General features: G+C 38.9%; 1 protein-coding gene across 17 annotated transcripts in view; it reads left to right on the forward strand.

The window, feature by feature from the left end:
- Positions 1-23,200, forward strand: part of DST (dystonin) — a 301,419-nt gene that overhangs the window by 117,218 nt on the left and 161,001 nt on the right. For all 17 annotated transcript variants that reach the window (XM_050316395.1, XM_050316379.1, XM_050316384.1 and 14 more), the window contains one exon: positions 17,816-17,982. In XM_050316395.1, the coding sequence (XP_050172352.1) occupies positions 17,816-17,982 (167 nt within the window). The remainder of the gene's footprint in view (positions 1-17,815; positions 17,983-23,200) is intronic.

Raw genomic sequence — 23,200 nt, forward strand, 5'->3', positions numbered from 1 at the left:
TAGTTTTGCTTGATAGTATGTTTTTGGTCAGATTCTTGCATACAGTTATGAATGTGTCCACTTAGACAGGACTCCATAGATTATGTCTCTTCTTTAATGTATATTTGAAGGTTTTGATGATGTATCTTATTTTATGATGTAAACTGAACCTCAAGATGTTGTTTGTCTGCTAATTTCCTGTTTGTGGAGCGAGAGAAAAATAGCTTCAGTTTTGAACATAATTAAAGACAATAATTGATGTATTCCTTCCAGCTATTGGACAAACCAGTCTTGTTTTATTGTATAGACTTCTTTTGATGTGTATTAAAGTATATTGAAAAGTTTTAAATACTTTTTTTTCCATTCAGGATCTGAATTTCTCTACTGATTCTAGTATTTTAGCAAGCACTGCTTTCAGCCTCTTAGAGCAGTTCCTAGCGTGTCAGCATTTGTTTCTAGCCCTGGTGATGGTAGTGCGGGTCACACTAGGTGGCACTCTGGTTGTTGTACACTGGCGGGATTGTGTACAGTATAATGCAGCCTTACAGTGTGTGGTGTTAAATTGCTCCTCAAAATGAGGCTTTCATAATGGCCATGGCTGTAGATGATGTAATTCAGATGACAGATAATTCCCATTTAGTGACTGCAGCATTGTTAGCGATAAACTCCAGGCGGTGTTGGCATTTTAAAAGATCAGAAATTTACACTATCACACAGAAGAAGCATGGTTCACTTCAGAATGTTCCACACTGGATTTATGACTGAAAAAAAATTTCTTAAAAAACCCCCAAAACAACAGAAAGGCTGTTAGGATCTAATGTGCCTTTCTGCAGATCCTAATGAGGAGCAGAAACATGCACAGGGACAGTGGGGCCCTGGTTTAAACAGGGTGCACAGCTTAGCCCAGCCCAGCACATAGGGTAAAGGAGAAACCACTAGCCACTCACTAGTAGCAAAGACTGAGAGTTCCCTCAGCTCCCCTGATTGTGTCAGTCTTTGCTTCCACATGGTTATATGGAGAAAAAAAAGACTGGGTTTAAATAGATTTAAGTATGACCTACAGAATTAGGCAGTGATTGAATGTTGCTGTATTTTAAGAAATAAAAGTTATTAGTAACTTCCTGTTGTTAGTGGAATTTAAGCCTTCACTTGATGTTTATTTTATCTTTCTGAACTTGATTAACAGGTTTTTGCAGAATTGAAATTGTGTTTCTCTCACTAGCTGAAGCACAAGACATCGAACACAATTTTGGGTGCTTATAAAAAGGAGTGGAAGTTAGTGCTACTATTTAGTTACAGTTGTAAAAATTAATGAAAAGGAAAACCTTCTATATAAAAGAACTAGTTTCAGTGAGCTGGTGTAACAAGGATTTTCTCCTGTAAGGTATCCAGCTCCATATGAAATATGTTGAAGCATTTAAATTGTAGCTGAAACACACTTACTTCACTATATCCTGACCACAATAATTGCCAATTAAATGTCTGCAAGTATAATTCAGATCTTACAGTCCTATCATAATAGACTATTTCAGTTGGAAGGGACATACAGTGCCTAACCAGTTTAGGACTGATTAACAATTAAAGCATGTTGCTATGGGTATTCTCCAAATACCTCTTAAATACTGACAGGCTTGGGACACCAACCACCTCTCTAGGAAACCTGTTCCAGTGTCTGACCACCCTCTCAGTAAACAAATGCTTCCTGATGTCCAGTCTAAACCTCCCCTGGCATAGTTTTGAATCATTCCCACGCCTCCTGTCATTAGATAACAGGGAGAAGGGCTCAGCATCTCCCTCTCCACTCCTCAGGAAGCTGTACAAAGCAATGAGGTCACTCCTCAGCCTCCCTTTCTCCAAACTAGGCAACCCCAAAGTTCTCAGCCATTCCTTTTAGAACATGCCTTCCAGCTCTTTCACCAGCTCTGCTTTTCTCCTCTGGACACATTCAAAGACATTTGCATATTTTGTAAACTGTGGGGCCCAGACTTGCACACAGTTCCTAAGGTGAGGCTGCACCAATTCTGAGTGCAGTGGGATGATTGCCTCTCCTCTGCTGTGTTTGATGTACACCAGAATAATATCTTTAAAAAATAATATCTTTAAAAAATTGTGAAAAAATAGTTTTGAGTAGTGGTTCTTCACTAAATATTAAGCTTCATTAGTACATATGAAATAACTGGAGAACAGAATTTTAACAAAAAGTGTTTTCTGTCTTTTTGCTGTTAATGGCTGCAGTGCCTACACTGAGTGCAGAAGGGATTTGTAAAGTGAGATAAGGGGCACCTTCTGCACTAGTCTGTGCCTGTGTGACATTTACTGCTCTACCACTTCTTTTGAATAATATGGTAATTTAGTGTCAGTCATTGACACCTGTACATGGTCAATTCAGGTTCAGAATGTGAAGTTCAGAAGAATGTGTATACTTATACCTCATGGGTTGTTTTGTCTTAGATTTCAAATGAGGTAAAAATCTGAACAGAAAAGTCTAATGGCAGAGTCTGCACAAAGAGATAAAACCTTTATGATAATAACTGTGTATTGTTAATGTAGCATGCATAGATTAATCCTGTAGTTATCAGGAAAGTTGCGATCAGATTCAGTTTGACATTAAGACACCTAAGTCCAGGTGCTTATGGGGAGCTATGTTCTTAAGCATTAAGTGTCTAAATTGTCCCTATAATCTGATAATCTGAACGTTTAATAATCTGAGATTTAGTCTATACAGCTCAATAGCTATTAGAAGTTCCTTCTGTTTAACTAAACATAAACATCTCTGTCATTGGAGATTTATGAGACAGCCATGCAAGTATGAGAAACATGACGTAGGTCTTATGGGAAACCCACTCTCATCTGGGAAGAGACAGAGCAGGCAGAATAAACTGCTTCTTAAAAGGTGGTAAACATGTTTAGCAGTGGATTTGACACCTGGAGGGCTAGGTAATATGGTGGGTGGGGTTGGTGGAGCACTTTAATCACTTGAAGTAGATGCCTAGAGCACTTACGGAGCTATTCAGTTGTCCAACATAGATGCTTAGTGTGTTCTGACATGACACATCATATCCAGTACCATATGCAGTGGGAAGCAGGTTTCCATAGGTCTTGTGCTGTATATGCTATCCCCATGTAGATATCTCAGGTAGTTTTAAGTGTTGCAAATGTTCTAGATGGTTAATTGACTTTCTCCTTATGTCTCTGGTTCAGGGTGTAAAACATTGCTGTTCAATCGGTTGATTGTACTAACAAGATCCCTAGGGCTTTTGATTTAGTTTCCTAAAGACAGGTGGCATTTGAGTGATATCTGAGGTGTGCTAGACTATCCAGGATATGCATGTGGAGTTCTCTGATGAGACACCAGACGTGTAGCTGGAGGCCAGTTGGGGTATAGGAGGATATCTCAAAGGTTTCCAGAAACCCATGTTAAAGAAACCAAATCCTGCCCCAGAGGATAAAATGGTCTGTTCAAAACCTAGCTAGCATGTAAACATGAATATGTAGACACCTGTGCTGTGTTGTATTAACCTGAATTACCCCTTAAATTTTTTTCAGCATTTGCAAAAGTAAATAATTTCTCAGTGAGCATAAGAAACTGTTTTCTGTGTGATGTTACTGGCTCTGTTGCACATCATTTATGTGTATTCTAATAACACTGCAATCTGGGAAGTAGTCAAGATTCCACAGGGTTTTTTTGGTTGTTGTTTGTGACCTTTTGATTCTCTGAGTCATGGTCCTGATCTGGAGGATAATATTTCCTCAAAATAGAAAATGCCTCTGATTATTGGAATGAATTTAGGAATGATTTAGGGGAAAGACATGATGAACAAAAATAAAAGATAATACACATTTGAGGATTATGTTTCTCTTGCATCTGAATTATGTCTGAAGATGGTTATAGATTTGTGAATTGGTACCCATGATTACATAAATACAAATGTTGTTGTGAGTTACACCACTGACTTCTGCAGTTACACAAGTCCAGAAATTGTACATTCTTTTGTGTCCCAAGTAATTACGTAAAAGATACAGAAAAGGTGGAATGGAAAATCCAGTGGTTTGTTGAGTATGTTATTGAGTATGTTGTAAAATAATTTGTCCTGTGGATATTGAAAAACCCCAAGACATGTATGCTACTAGGATTTAGGCAAGCTTTCAAAGTATGCATTTAATATGCTTGTAATAATATGTGGCTCAGTTTAAATTCAGATTCATAATGTAGTAAGTGTTGTAAGTTATTTTCCTGGCACTGTAGAACATGCTAAATCAGATTACAGTATTTTGTATAATCATAAGCTGTATGTATAAATATCCAAAGTAAAACTCTAATGGACTCCTTCAACACCCAGTATATTTTCACTGATGACATTGGAGATGACCAGCTATAAATGGAATCATTTGTCCTCTGTTTGTAACCACAATTTTAGGAAGATTTAATTTTGTTAAAAATTGGTGATAATTCTTTTCAAACGACTGCAAGCTGCAATTACCCATCATTAGCTATCGTGGCAGAATTCCCCACCATTCAGCATTTGGTAGAGTATACTCTCATGGTATTTTATTTCTCAGCTGAACTCCTAGTTGTCTCTTCTGGAATTCTTCAGCAATTTATTAAAAAAACCAAACTTGCTAACCCTCAAGTAAGAAAATGAGTTCTTGGAATTTCTGGGACTCATCTGAAACACAGAAAGGGTGAGAAGCATTAAGAGTCCTTAATGCCATAAAACTGCCAACGAGCAAATTCCTCTTTTTGTAAGCCATCTCACTAGATATAAAACCTCTCCTGCTGATGGTTATGACTTGGTAGCTGAAAGCTGAAGAGCTCTTTCAGAGTTTGAGGAGTGGTTGCCAGTACAGCTCAAAAAGCTCCAATTATAATTGTTTGTGCTGGCAAGCCTTTATTTTTTCCCTTGTTCTCTATCTTGTGTACTTTAATTTTCACTTTCTCTTTGGCTTATGTTTATCTCTCTGTCATTCTGCATGTGACCTTAGGGCTGTGCAACAGAATGCTTGCTGGTTATCTGGTATGCTGCTTTAGTACCATGAAATGATACGCCCCATTTATGCAAAATGCTCCATTGCTTTTGCTGTGTTGCATAAACACACAAAAAAAGAGGGGAAAGGGATCTTAGGTACAAGGCTACCTGAAATATGTTCCTAGTAAGCTTTTGATAAAAGACACCTAGCATGATTTGATTGACAAAGTAGAATAACTTCTCCTTTACAATAATTGCTAACTATTTGAGACCGGTGATAAAGTATAAATTAGCAGTGTACAAAGGATGAATGGTCTCACCATTTTGCAGACTAACAAATATAGATATTCAACAACATTGCCACAATAACGTGTAATGCACCTGTCCCATGTTAAGAACATAATGCATTTCCCAGTCACAGATGTGCTTGACAAATTACAAATATCTGTGGTTAAATGCAAACCCCTACAATTCTGTGTGAGCTATTTCATGTCTCAGTGTTAATCTTTTGTTTGCCACGTCTTAATCTTAACCTCTTGTTTGTGATTAAGCAGTCTCTAAGGTCAAATTGCAGACAAGGGTTGGTCTAATCCTTTATTCATATTATACTTCTTAGGGGCTTTTTTGTGCCAGAAAAAGTTTTTCACTAATCTCCCCATAAAACTTTGCAGCACTGGTGGGTATAAGCTTGAATCTTTGGGGATTTTGTTTAAAAAAAAAAGAAGAAAAAAAAAAGAAACAGAACAATCCATGCTAGTATTTCTAACAGCTTTGATCATCTGGATCTTTGGCTTAAACTAGTGCTGAGCTTCCATTCAGGTCTAGTCAGATGTCTAAGACAAAGCCCTTGATGTGGTCTTTGCTGTGTTGTGATGGTTCTCATAGGCTTCAGTGGTAGTCTCTTTTGATGCTTTAGAATATCACCTGTCTATGCTCTAGCAGACAGGTTTTAGGAGAAATCCCAGTTTTCCTCTTCTGAATCTGCAGCGTAATCCTGTTACCTCTATCTCTTTCCTTTTGATATATTGCTTTATAGAATTTCAGTTTGCTGAAAGTGGTCATTTTGCCTTTAGTTACTCACACTTTCATTTATCTTCCATCTTCCCTTAATGTGGAAATTTATTTTGCTCAGGGTTTTTATATAAAAAACCCCACAACTGATAAAAAAGCACTTTATCAGTTCTGTTGTCTCTGATCTTTTCTTGGGTTCAAGGGCACTTTGATTCAAGTTACTTAGAAAGTTAAAGTGACTATAAAGTTACTATTTGGTTCATGGGGGAAAAAAGGAACAGCAGAAGGAATTGTTAATAGAGAGCTGATAGCCTTCTGTGGAACAGCTGGTAAGTATTGTTAAAATGGTTATTGAGTCTCAAAAATACATATTTCTGACTTATTTCTAGGAATATAGAAAGGCACAAGTACTACTAATTATCTGTAGAGGTGTACTTGGAATGCATTTATTCCTAGCTAATATTTAGAAATGGTTAAATTCTAAGACTACTGTAGTTATACCAGCTATGTCCTGTAATGTGCAGAAGTAAGGCAGGATTGTTGGGAGCACTGGTCTTATAAGCAGTGTTTCAGAACTAATTCTTTTATTTTTGGTGTCTCGTTTTTTTAAATTCTACTTCAGAACCACCTGATTTTTTAAAAAAATTGAGTTACTTACTCTTAAGGAGAAGTGATCAAAATTTAAGGTGTTAATAAAGAGGATGTGAAAGATCAGGGACTTTGTAAATTACTGATTGTATTACAAAATATGATAGTCAGCTGTAAAATGAAAATATGTGTTTCTTCTGACCTATCTTGAATTAGGTTTGATTTGAAATTTTTTACGACAGTCAGTGTACCACTGAATCTATAGGACTTTGGGCACAACAGAGAGTGCTTTAGGAACATTTTCAGTTTGAAAGAAGGTGGTATAATGCTGACTCTTAAGCAGATGCAAACAGTTTAAAGGAAATACATATCAACTCCACTAAAGCTCAGTTAAATAGTCTAATAAAGAAGCCCCGGTGCTCGTGTATTATTTTAAATATACACTTGCATTGAAAATTTAAATTTCTAGTATTTTTAAGCAAATTCTTAGCCCCTGTGAAGTTTTTGGAGGATGAATGTTGGCAATGGACTTGTGGTAGGTTACTTTGATACATTTTCAGTAAGACAGCAGGAAGACTTGCAGTCGTTCACTCAAATGCTGAACACCTTGTCTCTAACATTTTATGTAATTTCTGCTTTACCAAGACAGTATTTTTTTTAATATATTTTAATATTATTATGCTATGATCTCTATAACCATATCTTATTCTTAGACATCTAGTTGTTAAACTAGAAACTATATTTGTGTGAAATGAAATTAGCCTTGGCCCGTTTCACTACAAAGTCCTGAATAATCTTTACTGATGAGAGAAGAAACAGAACTATATATTTATGTGTGAAAGCCATTTGTTTGTACAAACACAGTGATGTAGTTCACAAAGATTTTTATTAAATGTATTTTTCTGTTAATTAAGGGTGGCCACATCGGGACCCAACTCAGGCTCATGTGGAAGTGTGCTTTAAATCAATGAGTCCTCTGGCCTTAGCTGAAAGTCACTTTTCTAAAGTAATTTTTCTAAGCTACCTAGAATACAGCTTTTTCATTTTCAGTAAAGAGAGTAAATATCCTAACTGCATCTGTGTATTGAGCATGCTACAAATACAGATTGAGGTAATGAAAGAGTGTAGTCAAAGCATAAATGTCTACTTTGAAAAGAAACACGTTAGCATTGTGCATGTACATAACTGCCCATCTATCTCTATATTCTGTAGTGTTACAGATTTTCTAAGCGTTACTGTCCAATTTTACCTCAGTGCCCTGAGAGTAAGCAACAGTGAGCAACTGTAATCTTGGAAATTCTTTGGAGGCACATCCTGGTTCTTTGCTGTATTATTCATTCTAGATCCTGTTAGTAAAATGTGGAACTGGCCCCTGGCGATAAACTCTCTGGGTTTCGTTATTGCAATTCCTTTCCAAATAAGCCTGGGAAACTCAATGGTAACACCTGATAATGCTTGGCAAGTCACTTGGTAGTTCTTTCTCAGTATGAGAAATCATACACGTCTGCCCTTGGTGATGTGTGCTGGTTTTAGTTGATTTCACATATCCATAACAAAAAAGAAATGGAAGCTTAAAAAGATTTTTTTCCAAATGAAGTATACTGGAGATTAGACTTGCTTGCATTTTAAAAGTGTGTATTTCTGCCTAGTTTTAGGCATAGGTACTTCTTGGCTGAGCTACGTAGAAATGTCTTACAGGAGCATGGGAGAAGGATAAAGCTCCATTTTTATAAACAGTAATCTTAAGGTCAGTTTTCTAGATAAATCAGCTTTTATGATTTGTTTCACCCTTATCTGCCAGAAGGTTTGACTCTGTTTCAAAGTTTCAGCCCCGATACACAGCATCACTGCCCTGAGCAAGCTGTTGTGCTTGTATGATAGCAGTGAAGCAGCAGGTTATTTATAGCTGACAAATCAGTGAAAAATCACATCAGCTGCTATGAAAACTCCATGTACAAATAAAAATTTGACCTCCAGCAAACTGTCAGAGCAATTTCTGATCCTTCAGTTTAATCTTCCCATTTGTGGATCATTGGATATGTAATAAAAACATATGAAGTGCAAAACAAATCTGCTGTCTAAATCCCTGCTATTTGCTGTGCTCCTTGCTTTTGGATTTGGAGTGTAGCTAATAGTTTCAAAGGTTGCTACATATTTTTCTGCTTTATCTTGCTTAAGTTACTAAGTGAAACGGGAAGTTAAAAGGCATGTGAGAAATTTCTATTGCTCATAAATGCTATGTCATCTCTGTGAAAAGCAATCAGCATTACAACCCAATGCTGAAGCAGTGATGTTTATTTAAGAGGATTGGTGGCCAGAAATAAGCCACAGTGTCTAATCAGACACAGGCCCTGCCTGGGCACCGTGCCACAGAGTTTATTGCGTGTGCATTTCTCATAAGCAAAATGGCTACGTACTGAGGCGGATGGATGTGAAGTCTGGAAGAAATTACAGTGTGAACAGCAGTTCTTAACTTCCTGATGAGGATTTAAGTGTGTATATATATATATATATATATACACACACACTCTGGAATGAATGAGACCGTGCAACTGTGAGTTACAGAAAGCCAAATGGGGAATGTCTGTGGATGTGTGAGGGCTGAAAAGGAAGAGCAGTGTTTAGATCCTGCCAAAGCTCCCTTAAGTCCAGATAAACATTCTCCTGGAAGAAAATATTTCAGAAGAAAAAGGAGAAAGAAATCAACTGAGGAGGGATCAAGTTCAGTGCCTGTTCAAAAAAATGAAGAAAAACGACAGTATGAAGTGGAGATTTCAGCAAGCACTGAGATTCACCCGAAGGGTGCAGGATTGGCTGATTCCTTCCCCGGGAGAATGACAGTGGCTGGTAATGCTCTGCCTGTGAGTACAGACCTTTCAGTTGATGTTGTTAAAGCAAAAGTTTTACTGGGTGAAGCAAAGAGTGATTCTCTTTGTGGGGAGAGCTTTCGTGGTGATATTCAGAGGCTCACCAAGTATGATGAAACAGAGTCATGGTTAAAGAAACAAGACAAGAGGAGTTCAGAGTAACACTGTACAGGGAAAAGGAAATGCTCAGAGGATGGCAACAGGAGAGAATTAGTATTCCTGAAGAAGTCTAGTGGTCTTTTTTATGGAAAAGCAACTACCTTGGATTCTACTATCCACTTTAGGCAGACAGCATGAAGAAGCTGGGTTAAACATCTTGCAGGATCACTGAAGATTTTTCAGAAAGCAGTAAATCTGAAAAGTTGCGTCCCTTTCTTTCTAAAAGCAAAAGTGATATGCTACTTGAACAAAAGAGATTTTATCCTGATGCTGTGCTTTCCCAGTTGCCGAAATAAAAGGCATTATTTAGCACTCCTCCAAACAGGAGCAAAGTAAATATTTTGGCACAGTACGTTATCTTTGAAAGTGAGCTCAGAATAAGAATTGGAACAATATTTTTTCTATTACAAAAAATATTGTCACTTTGCTGTGTATAAACCTTTTATCCATGCTATGATACTAGAGGTAGTTGTAGGACAGAACATGTCACTTGATCTTTTTCAAAGGCTAAGTAATAACTATACTTTAGGAGCCTTGATATATCCTTGTGCTGTTTTTCTGTCTGTAGTTTTATCTGTTTCCTAATTTAGGAAAGAGATTTTCATGTTAAAATGTTGCTAGAAGGTGGAGTGCATTTTAGAGAGTTTTATTCAATATCTGCAGTGAATTTTCTTACCAACTCTTAGTGGTCTTGTGTCAAGGAAAGGAATATTTCTAATTCTTTTTAGTTCTGACCAGTAGGAAGGGAAGAATGATAGAACTACATAGCTTCAAATAGAACAAGTGAACATCAATCATGTTATTAATTCTCTACACTTCTTTTAAAAGATCTTTCCACCCAAACTGTCTAGATGACCTATTAATATTAATTATTGAAATTCCTTATTCCTTTGAGGGTATGATTATTTCATTTTTACAATGAAAGAAACCAAAACATGATCTTAGTTGCAGAATACCTGAAAGAAAGCAAATTTTTGGTATCCATGCTTACCAATTCCATCCATGTATCAGGGCAACTGAAATCTGTATATGTGGGTCAAATGCCAATAGCAGGATCTGGTCCAAAACTCAGTCCCCTTTCTCAAAAAGGACACCTGAGCTTTGACTTGAGTGAACAGAGGAAAGGGGCATGTGCCAAACGTATTGTTTCTAGCAAAGATCTAACTAAACTTCTGTTGCTTGTATAATTTCCTTTTGTAACAGAAATCAAACAGTACTTCACCCAAGCTTAGTTTTTAAACACAGATAACACACCCATTTACAACACACAGCACACACTAGTACAAATAGCCTTCTAATACACATGGAGATCTTTGCCCTCCTAATCTTAGCTGGAATTCAGGAAGGGCTTAGGAATGTTCTTTGATTTGAACAAAACGTCACTGCTGAGTAAGAGAGTATGAGGCCTTGTCTGTTCAGCCAAATGTGGCTGCGTTTTCCTGTGTAATGAGAGTAATACAGTTTCTAATACTGCTGCAGTTAGTACTTTAACCAAGTCTATAATTCTTGTTACTACAGAGGAAGGGGAGGGAAAAAAAGATTCCTGTTGAGCACCTGCATCAACGCTGATGTTGAGAAAACACTACATGATATGGATATGAAAACTACTGACACATAAGGCTAAATGCCTCAGTTACTGAAATGTCTGGCTTTCAGTTCAGTTCCTTTCTCAATCCAAGATTCTCAGTATAAGTAATTTTAAGAGCACCGAGGTTTGACCTGTAAACAAATACAGGAAAAACTAGATTACAGACTTTAATTACTTTACAAAGTCATGATGACTTTCCTTCTGATTGCTTTTGAGAACTAACTAAGCATTTTAATGTCTTATATTTCTGTCTTTTATATACTGAGTAAAGCTGTTATTTATGCAAATCCACAAAGTTCCTGTTACTAGTCTGAGCTGATACACAAGGTTTGCAGTTACCGATCTCAACTTTTACTATTTTCTTTGCCATAATTACAGAGATCAGTAGCCTTCCCTCACCTTGTCAACTTATCTATACCTGTAATCTAGTCTTAGCTTACACAGTGCCTGAGATAATGGAAAGCATGTTGTCTTTTCAGAGGCAGAGACCACAGGAAACTCATTGGTACAGATGGATAATTTGCACTGCCACAGAGATAATGACGTTTTACTCTCTGAAACAGCATAGTCCCCTCTACTGAAACATATTCTTTGAGTTTCCTTCTGTGACACAGTTTCTTATTCATGTAAAAAAAAAATACAATTTTGTGTTCAAATATGTGCTACTGTAATATCTCTGTTTTCCTGTTTGCAAAACAGCTTAGAGGGGTGTTCTGAAGCATTGCTCCTGACTGCTCTCTAATAGCTTTGAGAAAAGTTTCTTACTCTCTGCTGAGGACTAATTTTTACAGCCCTTGTTCCTAATACAGGATGGTGAATTCCTCAAGAAAGACGTGCTCTGGTTCTGTTCTAGCTCAGGCCTGTCATAGAGCAGATGGCAGTTAAGGTCAAGAAATTGTGAATGAAGACTTAAACAGGCTTGCTGCAGCTGCTTCCCTTCTCAGCGATGTTTTAGCATAGTGCAGGTAGAGTAGAAAATCAAGGCTGTAGTTTTGACTTCTCTACAGAGGATACTGCCACTGTGATATTTGCTGTCTCATATGTTGAAACAAGCCATGACTTTCATTCAGGATCAGCAAAAGATAGCTACCAGCTGGCATTACCACCAGTTTTTGGTGGTTGTCAGCTTGTGTTGAAACCAATGACTTCCATGTATCATATTATCAATCAGTGTAATTGTTTTTCCAAGATAATTTGGGGGACTTTCAGTTCTGATTTATGGATTAAAATTTATTTTTTTTTAGAAAAAAAATCTAATATGTAAACAGAATCAGTCATCTACTTGCAGTATTCAACTGTTGTCTTGGCTGCAAGTTCCACAGCTGTTTTGTTGCCATGCATCTACATAGTGTTTGATGCAGTGCTTTTCTTACCTCATCTACAAGACTAATAATAATCTGCAAGAAGAAAAAAACCCAAGCACACGTATTAGAGTCATGTTAAAGGCAATATACTTGCTTTTAAGTTAAAACCTGTAGATTATTTGTGATCAGCATATTCAGTGAAATACTTCTGGCTAAGTAGCCCTCTGTTTATTGTTGTAGTTGTCATTGCAAATAGTTGTAATATAACAAGATACCTTCCAACTATGTCCACCATCATATAATCACGTCTTATTTATTCATGTAGTACAGTCAAATGAAGGAAAATTGCCAGTTGGTCTTGGAAAAGTCAGGAGTTTTGCTTTATTGGCACAATATTGTTTACTTCCTTGTAATACTCAAAAGAAACAGGTGCAATCCACTGTAAATGCTCATGAATGAAGAAGATCTATAATCATTGATGGAACTAAAAAACTAGGGCTGTGAATACTCTGGGCAGCTCATCTTGGTGATCTCTGTACCCAGAGGCAAGATAACTAATGAAAAGTATTCTTGACTGATACTTGTTCTTCTGCATCTGCCTTGTTGGTGGTTTCACATGTTCTCCAAGTGATTTTTCTCTTGCTTATCTGTATTTTCTATGGAAAAGAGATTTTAGCAGAAACCCCCCATGCTTATTATCATTAATTTTTTCTGTATTCCTAGAAGAGTTGATTTATTTTCTTTTCTGCAACAGGATTTTTCATATTTGAAGACTGTTTCACATCTCCCCTTGCTTTTCCCTACTTTAAACTAAATAAACATAATTTTTCAGTGTTTCCTAACAGGTCACATATTTCTAGATCTTTGTCATTCTTTTTTTTCTCCTCCTATCTGCTTGAACTGATCTGATATTGTTTGAAGAGTTTTGCTCAAAGCTGGACTCTTTATTTCTCTGTGTTCTTCAGACTTTTCTGGTTTAGGTTAGCTGACATCTGAGTGCATTATACATCATACACCTCTATCCTATTATATATTTTTGTGCAGTGAAGTACATTAAGTCAAGTTTAGACTTGTTTCAAAACACTGGGGATAAGATGAAACCAGAGGAAAGACATCTTACTATCTATGTGAGTCTTGGTCTTCTTCTATTTGCAGTGTAAAAATGAGTCACAGAAATCCAGCAACACTACTGATTTCTTTTAGAAACTCTTCTCTACCTTGCTCTTTGGGCTCAAAAGTGTAACACTGAAATCAAGGGAAGGAAAGAGCTTGAGGCTTTTTGATGTATATATTTTGCATACTGTGTGATGAAAAGAGAACTGACAGGCATGTGCAGTAGCAGAAGTGAATGAGTTCTCCCAGTTAGAAGCAAGAGAGTATTTAGTGCCAATTAAGACTTATATCCTGAAATAGAAGGGCTGTGCAGAGAATTACCTCTGTCGCGTTCTCTTGCATAACTTTTAATTCATAAGCTCTGAGATAATTTGGAGAACTGGGTCTCTAGCAAACAATTGTTAAAACTTGTGCAAACTCAGTAATTTGTTCCATGCTTAATGAACAAATGTCCTCTAGTAACAGTTTACAGTGATTAAATGATAGGCTTGTGAGATATGAAAGGTTCACACAAACTTTGCTTGGAAGGACAAAATCTGACTAGTAGAAGATGTGATCGCCCCTTAACTTATTTTCTGTTATAGTATTCTTAATTTAATAGTCCTTCTGTTTTTCTGCTATGGAAAATGGTATTAGAAATATTGATGGTAATGCACAGTTGTGAATGAGTATCGATACTATCCTTAGGGGGCTATCAAAGGAAAGATGTGCACACTCCCCTCTCTCTCTCTGACACTTTATTTTGTGGTGGTAGAATTTTACTTGTTAAGTAGTTTCAAGTTAGTAGGGCATCTTGCAGAGTAGAGCTTGTATTTGTAAGTGTAATAAAATATAGCCCTTTGACTCACCATTTCCCTCAGTGTATTTTTATACTTCTAAAAAATATGAATTCCGTGTTTATGAAAGTCTGAAATGTTAGCCTTGGAATCTGAAATACTTTATTTAAAGAACAGAAGTGCTCAGGCTGTTTCACTTCTCAGGCTGGTGTTGGGGTTCCTTAACCTGTAGTGAAATGGGCTACCTCCATGAGTGAAAAGCAGTTTCAGTTTTTAAACCCAGTCTAGTCTATTCCTTTTCCTTCAAATGGCTAACCAGTGTGGTGAACGGTGCCTGGAAGATTTTGGATCAAAAACATGTTGATCTTCATTTAAGGAGCTAAATTAATGTTTTAGCCATCTAAAATTGCAACAGTGAGCTTGCCTAGTGGTCACGTTCAGAGTAAGAAATATTCTTCTTGTGTTTGTGTATGCAACAACAGATAAAAGTACAACCTTCAGAAGTTGCCTCGATGTTTGAAATTACTTGTTTCCAGAGGAATCTAATGTGCCCTCAAACATGCTGTGTTAGCACTCTGTGCAGCCTGAAATGTACATAACCATCACTGGTCAATTAACCGTGAAGGAGGGTGAGCGTTTGAACTTAGCAGTGAGGAATGGCCATTAACAAATTATGTTGTTAGCTTGCTCATGCTACAGTATATTAAAAAATCTGATAATTAAGGATTATACACAGAGGACTTTCTGAAAATTGACAGGGAAAAAATATAGGGTTTGGGGTGTTATTTATTTATTTTTTTTTTGGCTAGACATCTGGCACTTCCAGATGACATCATCTCTTTCAGAAGCGTCGTCCTGATAAGCGGTAAATGGTTGACTTGGTTTATATTGTGGTCTGGTTGTTCTGTGATGAATAGAAACTAAAGCTACTGAAAAAACACTTACTTTGCTTTCTTGCTTTGAAATATGAAACAGTAAAAGTAACCCACAGAAAAAAGGTCTTACACTACAGATAAGTTCCCTGCATTTTGACAAGAAAATTTTCAGAGTGATTTCAAGTTGGTCTTTTGCCACATCTGTTGTCTTCACATACACAATTCATCCCATCTGTATTTTTTGCAATTTCACGTAATAAGTACTCTTTGCAGGATTTTGATACCTAGAAACTTACAAACAATCACAACTGCATGTGTTCTCTTGTGTGTTTTGAACAAAAAAAGGTAATTTTCCCCTTCTTCTTTCTTAAAAGCCTGCGGTGTTGAAACTGAGGACAATAGGATGCAAAAAATGTGCTCAGATCTTCTGAGGTTATTTATGGACTAGTTGAACAGTTAAAACTGTTTTGCTTTCTAGCACTGGTGCCTATATTTTTTCCTTACCTACATACCTGAAGAACTGCATTCACAACTTGTGATTTGTGGATACTTGAATAGAAAATAATGTAAATTAATTTTTTCTTACATTAAATTTACTTGCAATTTACTATTTAGCTGTAAATGCTCATCATCCCCTGAAAGTGTGAAAGGTGATAAACCAGACAGTGAGCGCTGTGGAAGCTCCATTGCCCTGACATCTCCAAAGCCCTTCCTTTAGTCCCCTCCTTCCTGGTACTTCGCACCACCTTGTCTTATATAGTGAGATAGCAACATCAGTAGGCAAGCTACATCTCTTTCTTCTTGATATTGTGTTTTGTGTGGCTCTAATTTGAGAAAACCCCGTAATTTCCAGCCTAGCCTCTCAGAATTCCCCTGTCAGAGCCCAGACAGAAGATATCTTTGTGTGCAGAGACTTTGAGGCCAGAAGACATTGTTATGACCGTTCCATCTGACCTCATGAACATAACTGTTTACACTAGAACAGGATTGCTGGAATTGGCACAGCTCAAGCTAAGGCTGTTCTGCAGCGAACTCGAGCTGTCTGTGGGCAAACCCCACCCTGAGCTCTGGCCTCAGGCTGGCTCCAGAGCCAGAGCAGATCCGTCTCTCCCTGCGATGCTGGGTGTATGCTCATGGCGGGGCAACCTCTTCCAGGTGGGCTCACAGAGATCCTTGGTGTCCACCCACAAACCGTGGTGATGTCTCAAGCCTTGTTGCCTCTGCTTAAGCACCTCTACCTGCTTTTTGAAGTGGCTAAGCTACAGTATATTGGTCCTTATACAGTGCCTTACAGTACCTGGGTTCCTAGTGTTCTTTATGATAACACTCTCTGCTTTGGATAAGTGGTAAAAGGTGATCACTTAGAAGAAGGACAGCGTATTTATACAGTGGTAGTTTTCGAAGCAAACAGACTGAACTTCATTAGGGGAAAATTTAATGTACTTTAATTTAATGTGGAGCCCCTGCTGGTCTAGTGGTAAAGGCGCCGCGCTATCACCGCGGAGACCCGGGTTCGATTCCCGGTCAGGGCCACTCCCGGGCAGGTGGGGCTCGTTAGCCCTTAAAGGCAACCCACCTACGTCCTAAGGACCTCACTGCCACCGTCCAAGCTCGCTTGGCCCCGGCAGATGAACCTTAGGATTAAAGGGTGGGCTCAGTTCCGCGCACACTGTGTCTCACCTAAAAAATCCAATGCACAGGCTGGAAGGTGTAAAGACCTTCCCCGGATCTTCGCTCGCGAAGACTGGCCATTATTATTATAATTTAATGTACTATAAATTAGTATTTGAATGTAAAATTCCTAATATTTTCTTGCATTCCCTGACATAAAGCTGATAATCCTTAAATAGTGCAACCTGTTGATCCTTGTATAATGAGCTAAATTAACGTTTTAGCCATCCAACAGTGATCTTAACTAGTGGTCATATACAAAGTAAGAAACATTGATGATCCTTAAATAATATGAAAACAAGCTTCCTTTATCAAACAGAATTTTTATGGATATACTGTCAGTCTTTCAGTGACTCCTAAAAAGCCTCCCAGAAAATTTTGTCCTAAAGCTGTTATTATCAGCTTTCGCTCTAAATGACTGTTTTGTTATGGAATTTCAGAACAGCATATACTATAAATTAACCTTTTTTAAGAGAAAAAATTTGTAGCTAAATAAAGTATATGAATAATATAAATATGGGTATTGTACAGGTGGGACTATATACGTATAAAACACATTACATTTCATACATAATTATATAGCATTTATGTATAATTGGTATCATACATTATATTACCTGCATAAAATAGACGTAGTTAAGTATTTTGCATTATGCAATAGTATTATATTGTCCCGAGAAATTAGGAGACTGAGAACTGGCTAACTGAAGAAAATTGTGAAGCTATAAATTTTGTATTTCATATTGAAGACACTAGGAGCACATGAGCATAAGACATGAAAGAGCATTAATGCAGTAAATAATCATCATATTTATATATGCAGATAACAGATGATAAATTCTTGAGCAATTCAGAGTGATTTTCTTCAATATTTTAAATATTGTTATGGGTTAATGTTTATATTAACTGTATTTTAGATATCTGATATCCATGTTACTGGAGAGTCAGAGGACATGTCTGCTAAAGAGAGACTGCTCCTGTGGTCACAGCAAACAACGGAGGGTTATGCTGGAATACGATGTGAAAATTTCACTACCTGCTGGCGTGATGGAAGATTATTTAATGCCATCATTCATAAATACAGGCAAGTACTCCATTTGTTCTCTTGGAAACTATTAATTACAGCATTTTAGTGTACATAGACAGGGCTCTGTGGTTTATGCCTGTAACAGCTGTGGAGATGACACTGACTCTTCCTGGGCGATTTCCTGCTCTTTACAGCCAAAGGATGCCTCGTTATCCTTTTCATGCTCCTCCTTCCTCAGAGGAGTGTCTCCATGACTCCTACACACCTCTCATGGGGCATCTTCAAGCTGTTAAGAATGTCCCCAGAGTTCAGTCTTCTACACAGTCCCTTTTTGTCATAGTGATATTTAAGGGTAGGGTAGAGGCAGAACTGATCACCAAAATCCACGATCGCACTGCTAGGAAAAGCCATCAATTACTGCATGACCTGGGATATGTCTGAGATGTCCCTGGAATATAGAGCTTCTTCAGTATTTATGCTTGGAGCCCAGATCTACTCTGAGATGCATCTCCTTTAAAATGGCAAAGTATTCTCATGGAAAATGTGACCAGCTGGCTTGAATGTTCTCAGTCTGAGAAGGGATTTGTGCTACTGTATGCTTTTGTGACTACACTCTTACAAAGTGAAGCAGGCATTGCTAGAGCCATTGCAGGCTGTGACTAGAGTCTAAAGGATACAGTATGTTAACTTGAGATACAGCTGAAGATGTCTACTGACAGGAGAGGCTTTCTAATTCTGTGTTAGAAGTGAGAACAGGTCTCTCTTGACAAAGCTGACTTTGGCATCAAGCTCATCAGAGGAACAAGATTTAGTCTTTGCTGTGCTCAGTGTTCCCTCTTGGTTGGCAACATCTCTCTCTTATCGTATATTTTTTGGTTCCTGAACTGAATAAGAAGGTTTGTGTCTTAAAGGACCACATGGGAGAGTGTTCTGGCTCCTGGCCTAATTAGTGTGTACTGACTTGTCCTTCACTACACAAAGCTTTCTGAGTTTTATCATAGCACATGTAGTTTGTATTGTATGCCCTGGAGCATATCACAAGGAAGTCTAAGAGTACACGATTTCCTTGGTGTAAGATGAAAGAATGTCGCTAATAAAGCCAAATTTGGTGTGTTTTCATGCAGCTATAGGGAACAGAGCCTGCAGCAGATTATTCTGTTCTTGGATTTCCTCTCCTGAAACCACTTGGCCAACCATAGAAAGAAGTCTAGGCAGACATAACACACATGTGGTCCTTTTAGGGATTAGGATACTGAAGTAAAATCAGAGACGAGTCAAGCAGGTGCAGCCTTTTCCTGACAGGCTGTATGTTAGGCTGTAAGCATCATACATAGTGCTCAAAGTCCCAGAGAAGTTAGCTGTGGCAGTGCATAACTTTGTGGTAAAATGAAGCTGCATCTGAATCAGTGAGGTCTTTTTCTGACTTTGCTTCTGTTCTGGGTAGCCAGTCGGGGAGGAGGTGCATGCCAGCAAGAAAGTCTCTTTTAGTAACATTGGCAAGACAAAAGGAAATAGCTGGCAAAAGCCTAGACTGTTTTACTGCAGGACAGAGCAGCCAAAAGAATGAACATAGCACAGGCAAGTATTTGTAAAAATAAACAATATGAAAGATAGAGATTGGAGAAAAAAAAACACAAGGAGCTTAATGAGATGGAATAATGGAAAATATTTTCCAGAGCTTCTTCATATCCTTATATATCTTACGTAGAGCAGTGTAGCCTTTACAGCTCAGCAGCTAGTAGTTGTGGTACAGATCAGTTAATAAGTAGAGAAAAATTTGAATACTATCCTCCAACTTTATGAATGTTAATGCCTTGGGATATGACTGAGTTACTTTGCTGGAACAGTGTTTCTTGTGTTACTCCATGAGTTTCATTCACACTGTCTCAGCAGGGAAGGAAAGGCACCTTTGACATGAGTGTATTGCACAAAGCAAATGATTCATTGGCTAAGGAGCAGAGTCCCCATTTTGTGTGCTTCTGTGTCAGTTTCCATTTAGCTTATCTTCTTCCTGTAAGGATAACTTCTCCACATAAGGATCCCATGTCCTTCCAGGGAATTTTTACCTAAATGCTTATCTAACATGTTTTTGCTGTGAGAGGTTACAGGTTCTTGGATTCCGTGTGCTGATTAAATCATTGAGATTCTTCCACTGATTTTAGTGAGTTTCTGTGTTTCTTTCCTTTGCTGTTTTGTACCATTAAACCACAGATAATAATTTCCAGCTATTGCTCACAAGATAGGAATGATCTTCCCAAACAATCATCTGGTATTTTTAACTACAGTGTTTTACTCCAGAGAGCTCTTTTAGAGCTTGGTTTGTGTTCTGAGCGATATGTAGGTTAAACACTAAAAAATTTGACATTTCTGGCAGTGGTTCTCCATTTGCTCTGTTTGTCTGTTCGAGTAGCTTCCAGTTTGTGATCACAGGTGATCTCAGGAGCCACGCTGAGCATCCTGCAGATGCTGCTGGCTGGTGTGCTCCATCAGGGTGGATGAGCAGTTGTGTCTGCTTGGGTGGGACTGTGGTGCTGCCACTGTGGAGCACCCCCCTGCCAGTGGTGGTGCAGTGTGGCAACCTCCCTGCACCAGGTATTCTGTGCTTGCTGGAGATACCTCTCAGAGAAGCACTGTGAACCCTGGGCTGGGAGGAGCATCTACTCTCTGTGAATGGGGGACAGGGCTCTTCAGGTGGGACATGACGAATTCCAGTCCAGGAAGGGATTTAATTGGACTCAGACTTAATTTTAAGGGCATGATGCTTTGTGCTATGACAGTATTAACCAGAAGGCTCAAATACCCAGGCATGTATCTAGAATTGCAGTTGTGCTGAGCCACAGCAAGCTGTATGTTGGATAGAGAGCACACACCTACCCAAGCCAGGGTACAGCGGTGGGGTCTCCCCAAGGAGGTCTGGCAGGGCAGAGCCTAACAGCCAGGGCCTCTTCCACTGCCCCAGTTGGGAGCAGGGCAGCTGGGGAGGGCACCCCAGCCCTCGGCATCAGGGACCTCTCTGGGGGTGTGCTGAGGCTGGACTGGCATGTGTGCTGCTCTCAGGTTGGCTGCGCCACTGCAAGGGCCATAGCTCAGCCACAGGCCAGAGGTGAGAGCACCAGCAGCTCCCAGAGGGTAGGAACCACACTGCCTCTGAGCTGAACCTGGTTGCAGACAGGCAAACCCCATGCTCACAGCCCTGACACCAAGGCTCAGAGGCCTTTTCTGGATGTGCCATCAAGAACTCGAATCCAGTGTCTCTACAGTCAGTCGTCCATGAGACAGGGAGATGTCACTGTCAGGTTCTAGGTGACAGGATGGGAGTGGCAGGTCATAATTACCTCCTCTCCAGGCATAAGTGATTTTTTTAAATTGCAAGTATGCACCAGCTTCAAGACTTCAGGAAATTGCTGAAGCTATGAAGGGTTGGGCGAGGAGCTGGGCTGTGACTCATGCACCAGCAGGCAGGGAGCCTCTCCCTTTGGTGGAGCTGGCAACCTGCCTGCTTTTAATGGTACGTTAGAATTGTTTATTTTTTATTTTTTTTTCGTCCTGTCAGAGGATCCCATCACCTTTTGGTGCAAGCCAGCTAAAATTTATGATGCAGAACTGCAGGAGTAGTGCATGGACATGTTATATCTCCTTGTTCCCTCCAAGAAGCATGGGAGAAGCCCCATAAGGCCAAGGTTTCCTTGTCACGACTAACTAATACGCACTGCATCATCTTGGCAGAGATTGGTGGGTTCAATGGGTGATCCAGGTGCATCCCTGTCTCCCTGTCCTTCCTATACCCATACCCACAGCCCTTCCAGCATCAAGCAAGGGATGTGGGCAGTGTGCAGATGCTGGATCACATGCATTGAAATCAGTCACCCATTCTCCTGAGCAAGTACAGGATATTTGTTTTCTGTCCTGTTGAGCAACAAGGGTTAGGTTATCAGAGCTTTCTATTGTTGCCTTAAGAGACTGAGAAAAAGACTCCAGGCCAATTTAGTGTATAAGATAAGATAAAGATAGTGGGTCCTTTAATTAGGCCTCAGGCCAGTGGAATACACATAGTGTGAGTGCACCCAGACAGTGGTTCTATGACTTTATAATAAGATCCATCCAATCCCAGATCTGTCCACCCCCCCCTCCCAGATCTGCCCAGTTCTGCCCCCTGACATGCCCCTTCGGGAATTAGATCTGGAGGCATCTGGGACCCCTTCTTCCTCATCTTCATCTTCTTCATCTTCTTCACAGCATTTACAGTCCTTGGAGCTCCTCCAAAGTTCTGGGCTTGAAGGTCGCTGTGTCTGTGTGGTATCTTCTGGTCCAGGCCTTAAGGTGTTTTTCTGCAATTCTACCTTGAAAAGAAGACTAAACACGCTAACAGAATTTAGAGGGATTGATATGAAATGGGATAATAGGGTTGGGTATGTGTAAACATTATGCTACAGGGTAAGGGAGATAATACAGCTATATTCAAATCTACATTTACTACACAACTACTTCTAAAATCTACAAAAGTTAAAAAAATCCAAAAAGCTCTGAGGCATCACTATAAAGGCCTTCAGTTACTTTCTTACTTCCATTAAGAGCATGAATGAGTTGCCAGTCATTTTGCGGTGCTCCTCAAATCAAGGAAAGTAATTTTATGAATAACAGAAATGAGAGGAAAAAATTGCTCTGAGGTATTTGGCTCCATATAAAACTTTTTTCCCCACACCAAATTTAGAAAAAAGTAATTTATCCTCATATGAGAAGATTCCTTATGTTTTCAACAGTTTCCAGTGGCCTGTGTTTATATGGTGAGATTGAAGATTACTTGGCTGAACTTTTGAAGAGTATATAAAGCTTCCATTTACATCCTGTAGATGGTTAAATCCCTGGGAACTGAACAGGGCTTCACACTGGCCTCAAGAATAGCCATGGGGGGTGCTCCATTGCAGGCCCTGGATTTTATTTTAATCATAGAATCATAGAATGGTTTGGGTTGAGAGGGACCTTAAATATCATCTAGTTCCAATCCTCTGCCATGGGCAGGGACACCTTTCATTAGACTAGGTTGCTCAAAGCCGCATCCAGCCTTGCCTTGAACACTCCCAGGGATGGGGTATCCAGCAGCTTGTCTGGGCAACCTCTTCAGTGCCTCATCGCTCTCATAGTAAAGAATTTCTTCCTAACATCTAGTCTAAATCTACTCTGTTCTGTGGGAATACTTGTCCTTACACAGAAAGACCAAATCAAATTATAACATTAAAAAGTGAGTTTTAATACTGAACATTTCCAGAGTTGTTAA

This window comes from Myiozetetes cayanensis, unplaced genomic scaffold (genome assembly GCF_022539395.1).
Source record: "Myiozetetes cayanensis isolate MyiCay16 unplaced genomic scaffold, myiCay2020 scf2-11, whole genome shotgun sequence".
NCBI lineage: Eukaryota > Metazoa > Chordata > Aves > Passeriformes > Tyrannidae > Myiozetetes > Myiozetetes cayanensis.